Source organism: Coffea eugenioides, chromosome 3 (assembly GCF_003713205.1).
Source record: "Coffea eugenioides isolate CCC68of chromosome 3, Ceug_1.0, whole genome shotgun sequence".
Classification (NCBI taxonomy): domain Eukaryota; kingdom Viridiplantae; phylum Streptophyta; class Magnoliopsida; order Gentianales; family Rubiaceae; genus Coffea; species Coffea eugenioides.
In genome coordinates, this window is record NC_040037.1 from 23,574,490 (window position 1) to 23,583,839 (window position 9,350).

Below are 9,350 nucleotides of genomic sequence, written 5' to 3' on the forward strand. Positions count from 1 at the left end.
CTTACTGTTATATAGCTAGATGATATTTTACCATTTTAATAATACTGCATAGTTCTAGCATTTTATTAATTTCTAAATTATTATAATTAAAATTCATGGGGCTTATGCTACAAGCCTCAGGACTTTCACCAGACCCGAAACAACTAGAAATCCCTGGCCAGCACCTCCACTTTACGAAATTTTGGTCTAAAGAAATAGTTCCTAATTGTCAAGTTTAATCCTTGGCTTCTATATGGGATTTGAGACTGCTCATTCTTATTGTCATGGCAATAAGTAATCAAATATTTGGTATAACTTGGGTACGTTGCCTACAGTTAGGACCATCTTTACTGGTCTTAGGAATTAAATTCTAAACTAATTAGAATAGCATTTCGTGATCAGCCTGGTGACAGTAAGGTAAATGAATCAAATTCTGATTCGGGTTCTCATTTTGATGTCATATAATTTAGTAAATGGTTGACTTGTGATAATTTTAAAGTGCTAATCGGTTTGGTTGCGCAGAACAATCTGATATTGGTCTGGTTATGTAACTAGAAAGCTTCACAAGTTATTTGTTGGACTTGATTCATAAACAAATCAATATTGGTGGGCAATTAGGCTCTTTCCTTATGTATTGTAAAATACGATATGATCATTCCTTGTTTTGTTCTAGATGAACTATTATTGTGTAATTTGGCATCATTGTTTCAATTAAAAGGGCACATGCAGTGGTTGCTTAACTTCGTTTTTGTTGGAACGTGTGCTTTATTCTGTCATTTTTTCTTTTTTTGTAGGAACCATTGGGGGCTAATCGCAAATGCATTTGAAGAAGTTGAATATCATGATTGACTTGTGAATTAAAGGTGGATGCCAGTGGTATGGGCACATCATTTTTGCAAAAATCACTTGGTAACTCTGTGTATTTCTATTTCAAATGAGGGAATCATTAGGGTTTGTTGGTGGCCAGGGAGGGGTCTGAGGGTCTTATCCGCTATTAGGTTCAGAGTTCGAATCCTTTACCTAGCTATTAGGGAAGGCTGTGGAGAGAGATGGGAGAGTAAAGAAAAAAAAATGAAGAAATCTGATTTTGGTCTCTAATGTTTAGATTGTGTGCAAACTAGTCCCGAATATTTTGACCAAAACAAATATGATTCCAAAGATAAAATTTAGAACCATTGATAAAAATTCAATAATGGGTAAGAGTTAAAGTCAGATTGTTGTTAGTCAATAGTTTTATATTTATATTTTTAGTCGCTAATTTTTTGAGATTTAATTGATACAGCCCCTAAGGCCCTAAGTTACAGAAAGTGATATTTTGGGTTTTAGGATGAAATGGGAAAATTAAATCAAAATATTTTTCAAATGTGTGCCAGAAATTCCAATAATAAAAAAATGACAAAGTTAATAATACTTCTTTTTTTATTTTTTTCTCTTTTTCATTTCATTTATTCATGCCACTAATTAGTCCTTTTTTTTTCATTTCGTTTGCATAGTTGGTCCCAAATTTGGCATAATATATGTATGTGTTATTTTGCACTATGAATATTGTATTAAAAAAGAGTTGTACATCATTCTTTCATTACAATTCAAATGCTCAATTAAATATCGTTATAATATAAGAAATATATACAATATGTAATTTATGTGTCATCCATTTTCCTTTTGTTTTGGCATTTCAATGGGTTGTCAACTAAGTTTCAAATTAAACATTCACTTACAAAATTATTTGAATTATTCAATAAAATTATCATTGTACAGAGCATTAAAATTAAACCTATAAATCTTTACTATTGGAACATTAGATTTGAAATTTTGAATAAGAAGGGAAGACAACAAAATCCAAAAGGAAGTTTTTTCAAATATTCTTAAAAGCGCTTTATATTGGTACTTACTTGCACTAATTGTAATCACTAATTACAACTCCCAGCTATAGCCATTTAAAGCTTACCTCGATAAGTCATGCAAAAATTTATCTAATTGGAGCTACGATCAAGTCATATAAAGAAACTAGATTTTTCAACTTCTTCCACTAATTTATGTTTTATGTATTATATATGTTTTGTTGTTCAATTGTGACTAATTTAATAAAGAGAAGTTCTTCAGCTAAATAACACTTTTGTGCCAATGTGAAGCTAATTAATATTTTCTATTAATTGTTTTGAGGATCACATTTTTCCTTGTCAAAATATTAGGAACAAAATTTACAAATAAACCAAAAAATTAGAGACCAAAACAACAACATTGCTGAGATCACTTTGTTGCTGAATGCTGATTTGGACTTTTTTTTAAGACTCTTGCTAAAGTGATCATTGACTCGAAAGTTTATGAAGGGAAGATTTGGTTATTCTAGTCTTCATCCATGTCAATTTGATCTTCCTCATTGTCAACCACTATCTTGAAACTTGGGATTATTTCTCACTCCTTTTTGCCCAGTTCATGTTCCTCGCCATTTTTTCCTGCAAACCACCCTCTCATATCTATGGACAATTTAATGGAAGAAGTTCTCTTCTAATGTTGCATGTAAGGATTCTTCTTTTGGGCATCATCTATAGATAGTATACTGGCATTCTAGACACAGAAGCACAAAAAGAACAGAAACCGAAGAAAATACAGCATTAAAGCTCCAAAGGTAAAAACGAAACAGAAACTCAGAAATATGAAGATGTGAACCTTGTAATCGATGACTGATTAGACATACACATTAGGAAACAGCAAAATGACAGTATGTTTTAGAATTACAATCCAAATGGCTTATGCAGTTTGAACTTGAAGAAGATAAGAAACAAAATTTGATATACAAGGAAACATGCCTCTCTCTCTTGCGAACAAAAACTTTGCCGGTCTCTTCATTTTCATTAAGCGAAACTATCGTCTAAAAGCCTTGAACAATACTGTACAGCTAAAGAAACTAAATATTCTTTATATGAGCAAAACTGAGGGCAGAAAATTGTTTTGTGATTTTCTTTACCTTCTCTGATGACTTTAACCTTCTACTGTTCTGTATATGAAACAGTACTCTGTAACAAAACAGACAAAAAAAGAGGTGAATTTCGTACTCAAGGAGATCTACCTTTTTGTACATTAATTAAAATTTTTTGTTAATAATGTTAGCAATGTCTGTTTATCTTTCCTCAAACAAACAATAATGATGTTTCCATGGAGAAGAAACAGATATACAAGTCTGCACATAAAAGCGGAGGGATTAGGCTAGTCCACAATCACAAAATCAAATTTCCGAAAAAAACACCTAAATCCTTTGATGGAAACTTCTGACCATGGGACATGTCAAAGTATGATTAAAGTTATCATCGAACGTGCAACATAAAAATATTTGGCATCTGAAACTCTTTTAATTCTGAAAGGAAAAAAATTCGCACAAGTTCAGAGCTCAATTCCAAAAATGAGATTTGATTCATAAATGGAACTAAATGTGAATTTTCAAAGGAATTCTCCACCATCACTTGTCCCCCCTCTCAGCATGATGTAGGAACTCCATCTACTACATGTGTGAATCTTTCACCTCATCCTGGTGGAAATAAACATACCCAGTTAACCTGACGTACAATGATAGATTCCCAATCTGCTAGAAGATGTTCTATCGACTTGTCCATTTTGACTGAAATGCAGCTCTAATTAGAGTTAAAACTTAAAAATACAATGCATTGACTTCTAAAACAGCAAATGAGATGAGAATGGAACAGTCCATATTAAATATCAGTAAATTATTCCCATCCTTCCGCATTAAACGGTCCAATTGGAATTCTTGGGTCTGAATGAAATTTTCTAAGAGTTCTATCTTCTACTGGTTTATTAAGCGGTTTTTGATGTGTATAAACAGGGGAAAAAAAGGAATATTAAGAAAGAAGATATATACAAATGTATTGGTACATGAACTATGCAGTATCTCTCAGTGGAATTGTTCAAGGCATCTACTTTTTGATAAACTCTGTAAGCCATCAATACTATTACAGTATAGAATAAATACGATTCCTTTCAGAAAGACTGTTCAATTGAATTTTTCATTCATATGCATTAATGAAGGTGTGCTCCTATTCTCAGTTCTATTGTGCAAAAAAAAAAGGTTATGTGACGATATTGAAACTGAAACGCTTTAAAGTTTGTAAAAAAGCAAGCAAAAGCTCCAATAGGATTTGGGAAATCACTAGATGTTCAAACGTAAACTAACATGTCAGAAAGGCCATTTCTTCTTTCTTTTTATTTTCTTTTTCTCTCTTTTCCATGCCCTTATTTTAACCTATGATAGACAGCTTTCCCAGCAACAACATGGAGTAACAAACACATGGCTTGAAATGTTATGCTGCAGGAACTTAGGTTTCTAAAATAATGGCAAACATCTTGCAAACTTTTTTGTACGAAAGAACTACGAACAATATGAAGTGGCTTTAAAAACCTGGTAGCAATGAGTTCAAGTAATCTGTTCTAGTTCCAGATGGATGGGTTTTTAAATTGAGTTGCCATTGCCTCAGAGAGAAACTTGACAAGTTCTTCTCTCGGAACTTCCTTCTCCTTCTTCAGCTCAAGATGCCGAACCTAGTAACAGAACCAAATGCTAAGCAACTTTTAAAGGACAATCCAAACTGGAGAAAAAAAAAAATGAGGTGCTCTTCTCCTGGAATAAAGCATTTGAATGCGGGCTCTAGATTATGGCGCATGGGTGCTACTAAAGGAGTCAAAAGTTGCAACACAAAAGCTCTAAATGGCTAATACTTACCCATAATAGATACATATAGTTGATTTAAAATGGTAAACATAATCTCAGAAAAGCTTTTAACTCCAACTATTCTTTTAAGGAATCTGGTAGTCTTAGTTTGGGCATTTCCTAGTCAGTATTTTATTCCAGTGGAGGTATTGTAGCACAGTAAACGGGCTTAAATAACAGTGCAGTATGTCAATGTTAAGATTGTGTGAAACTAAGAAGAAATAATAACACCACTGGAAACCACAACAAAGATGGCTACTTTCCATTACAAGTTAAAAAATCCAGCTAATTGTGATTACTTCTCAAAGTTTGTACCGACTATGGGAAAGGATCATCAAGTTAACCAAGTAGATAAGTTGTCCTACCTTAACTGAATCTGTTTGGGATACACCACTGTCAGTGATGATCACAAGACATTTGATATCATGCTCGTTGGCATATTCATACTGTTCTGTGAGGCTTGGATCACATATGGGGACGAACTGAGTCTGATGTACAAGTATTTTTGAAGCCTGTTTCAGATTCTTAGATTCAAAGCACAATTCTTCTAATAAATCTCATTACTGACCTTGATATTCTGCTGCCATAGCTCAGCCACTAGTTCCATGCGCTCTACTAGTAAACCACCTCCTCCTCTTGAGCAAACAAGAACCTCGATACCAACATCATGCCTGCAAAATTTGGTAGATCAACATCAGATAATTAGTAGAAACAGAAACCAGTTATTTACTCCCTCTTGTCCATCTTTCAGCTTCCAACTCCATTAGAGAACTTTAGATGATGAAGTATATTACAATTATCTACTTGGAGTCAACAAAACTAGCATTGAAAACTTATAGAACATTCTACATTACCTCTTAATAAGATAGACGTGCATTTGAGCTAAAGAAATCAATCTTATATTGTAGGTATTTCTAGTGTTCAACATTTTGGGAAGTTAAATGAGAAGGAGAAAATGACAAGGGTTGGAGATAAATAGTGATTTTGTTAATCATCAAATATGATGGTCAATTTTCTCAAATCCCACTAAGAAGAAGAGAGCAAAAACACTACCTATAAATTTTCGTATCCATCATAGTACTATGCGACAAAATTGTCTCCAAAGCAAGACTAGTCCCAACTGCACCTGGAGGATTTGATTTCTGGGAACATTGAGACAGAAAGTCAAAAACACAAAACAGACTACAAAATATTGCATTTGAACTGTAGTAACATATCTCTATCAATAATGGCAAACATATTTTACGATTATTACAATTATTTGATCTTTGTGATAAAAATGAAGAGCATAAGCCAAATGACGTACACCACACTAATCAACAGAAATCAACTTGTGCATCTTATCCGATCTTGAATGTATACTCTAATACAGACAAGAAAAGAAAGACAAACTCCCAGAAGCCCTTTCACTAATCTTAGCGACTGGAATTTAGATTACCACACAGACTAGCATTATGTAATAGTAAAATCAATTTGGCCATTGAAATTTTTTTGCACAAAATATATGTTACCATAATTTTAAAGGAAACCAATGTACTTGTGAGAATCAATCAGGTTACCTATGAAAGCCTAACAATTTCACCTTATCAGGTAGAACAGATGGTCTGGTAAAAAACTACACGCAACACGCACCTCTGATCAGAAAAATCTTCCTCAGCAAAAGTACAATAAGCACTTCTGAACCATACTCCATTTCCTGATTATCGATCACTTTTCACAGATCAAAGTTTCTATATTCTTTAACTTTATCTCCCAACATAATTTACACACAATTACTTTCTGGTGACAATTTATAGATGCTGATGCAGTAAACAGATGGCATAAGCAAGAAAAATTTCTCTAATTACTAAACTAAAAGGTAAAGGGAACGAAATAATCCCATTTCAATCTCTTTGGACATCTGTCTTGTAATGCTCTGAAAAATACCACACATCAAATTCCTAGGACAAGGGAGGAAAATAAAATCCTCTAAAAGACACAGCAGCCAATATAAATCCAAAAGATGTACCAAACGAAGCACATTGCTATCAAATTTTTATCCTTACTGCTAAATCCCAAGATCAAATTTTGACAGAACCCGAGCAGGAACTGACAAGATCTCCTTAGCCGTAACCAATCATCTCTCTAAAATCTATTCCTTCACTTATAAAGTTTAATCTCACGTCTTAAAGTGTTAGCCTTGAAATTGGTTTAACCAAAGAAAAAAGAAAAACAAAAGGTCAATTTAACCCCCAAAAAAAAAGCTTTAAATAGAAAAGAAGGTTTATAGCCTAATCACAATGCTAGAATATGATCGTTCAGGAAGAGAAGAATCAAGGAAATACAAGAAAACCTGTGACTTTGTCTAGCTCTACCTGTAACATTATTTGTGTGTCATACTTATTCCCAAAGATTTTTAACACACTAAGTAGTTTGACACCTCCAAGAAACATATGCAAGAATATTCTTTCTATGAGATGTTTTAGGTACCAAATCTGAGAGACTAAACCTTGTCTAGACTTGCACTTCCTTACAACATCTCAACTGATTTCACTGGTAATTTTCATAGTCCATGTCCAGTCTCCTGACCATGAGATGTGTCCCACAATTCATTCAATCGTCTCAGTCACAGAACAGGGATTTCATACAAAGATTAATTAGTATTCAAAAAGGCGAGACCCTCTTTATGTGATTAAGACACAATATGCACCATGATTGTCATTCAATTCTTTTCCTTTTCTTGCAGAATTGTCTATAGCAACAAAGTCCAGTATCAATTTAAACGCCTCAGTGTCACATCTGTCAACATGACTAACATTTGCACATGCCAAGGGCGTGAAATTCATGCTACCCTACAAACATTTGAGACATTCATTCACTAGAAAATGGTGAGTTGCATAGCTAGGGAAACACCAACAGGTTTACCGGTATGACTCCCAAATGAGTAACAACCTCCAGCTGCTCTCCCAAGTGTAAACCTTAATTACTCAAACCTCCAACTGAGACTAGAACAACCTGTCTGAAAACATCCTATAAATATCCATTTCTGGATCCCATAGTCAAAAAAGGAATTGCCAGCGAATGATGACTAGTCAGCATTGGCTAATGAATGAAGGACAAACAGAGAGATGGCAAGAGACTGGCGTGTAATATACATAATATCCAGTCCCTCATTCTCCAAAGGTAGGATACAACATATTCATCTGAGACCCTCAATCTGATTTCGAAGACAGAAAAATCTTAACATCATTCCCAATCGGAACAACTACATATATGGTCTCATACTTAGGTTCTTCCACCAATTATTTAGCAATAATAAAATCTGGAGATCTTTTCCATTCCCTTTCACTTCCCTTTAGAAACTGGCAGGAGGGAATTGTGATATTTGTATTTTCATGACTTAAGAAAAGTAGAACTTCAACAACTCTTGTAGACATGGAAAAATTGTTCAGGCAGAACATATAGTTAGAGAGATGGTTCATGCTTTTTTGAAATGATGTAAGAAGATGCAGAGAAGATAGGCAACTATTTGCAAAATGACCACCAAAGGCAGTATTTAATACTTGGACCACAGGCAAACCCAACAAGGTAAAGAAGCAGGGGGCAAGAGACCAGTACCCAAAAACCATTCAAAAGAGGTCTCTATACATAGATGATGTGTGCTTTTAGACTGCAGAAATTAGGCCTGCCATTAAATTAGAAAACAATCATGGTTGGATTTACAGTTTTGAAAAATTCTAAGGATCATTATACAATATCAGAAAAGTTTGGAGTGTTACAGCTATCAAACAACCAAAATCAGTCGCTTCTTCTATTTCTTCTCCTCTTCTCTGGACAAAATTTCCTTTTTTCCTATCGTCTATTTCTTCTCCACTCCAGTTGCTTGTTCTTCAATTTCTCTCCTTTTCTCCGATCACTGTTTTCTTTCCTCATGCAAGACACGCACAAAACATTGTCTGTTTTCTTTAGTGTCTTCCTATTATCTTCCCGACCAATACTGCTTTTCCTTTCTCTTCTCCTTTTGATTTCAGGCATTCCAAGTTTCAAAAGGCAACAGGCATCAGCCACAGAATCTCACAAAAAGAGACATCAAATTTAGAAGAGAAAAGAAAACCAGAAAACTCAGTTATATCCAATTTCCACGCTTCCCCGATTACTGGTTTCTTGCCAAACATTTTTTGGTGCATACTTAGACCAAACGGTCAACAGGTTCCAGGTTAAATTGGTCCAAGTGGCCTGTCTAATTCGAGTTTTAAAATACTGACGAAAGGATACTAACAGCACTTTGATGAATCAAGGACCACACAATGAGTTTTCTTGTAACATTCACTGCTCAGAATTTTGCAGCCTATAACTCCAATTTTGCTTACCAGAGAGGGGAGGCGTACAAGATATATGAAGATATCACAATATGCATCAGAAAACTATGTCAAGCACCACCTAAAACATCACCGCATATAATTTTGCTCAAGCAAATTAGAAGTCCATAACTCAAAAAAAAAAAAATTGTTATAAGTCCATAGTGAAATCTATCTGCAAGCATAAGCAAAGTAAAACTTTTATTGCAAGTGGACTCCACCTGATCACTTAACAATTACAAAGATGAAATAAGGAAACAACAAAGCAAAATAAGTCACATACATATTCAAAATCGCCTGTATGATGAAGCAAG

General features: G+C 34.2%; 1 protein-coding gene across 1 annotated transcript; it reads right to left on the reverse strand.

The window, feature by feature from the left end:
* Positions 1–3,307: 3,307 nt before the first annotated feature.
* Positions 3,308–9,344, reverse strand: LOC113765680 (eIF-2-alpha kinase GCN2-like). The gene is made up of 5 exons (XM_027309918.1): positions 9,320–9,344; positions 5,753–5,841; positions 5,268–5,370; positions 5,065–5,187; positions 3,308–4,530 (listed from the first exon to the last, which is right to left on the reverse strand). Exons 2-5 carry the CDS (start codon positions 5,773–5,775, stop codon positions 4,420–4,422), a joined length of 360 nt encoding a protein of 119 aa, XP_027165719.1. The 5' UTR covers positions 5,776–5,841; positions 9,320–9,344; the 3' UTR covers positions 3,308–4,419.
* Positions 9,345–9,350: the final 6 nt, after the last annotated feature.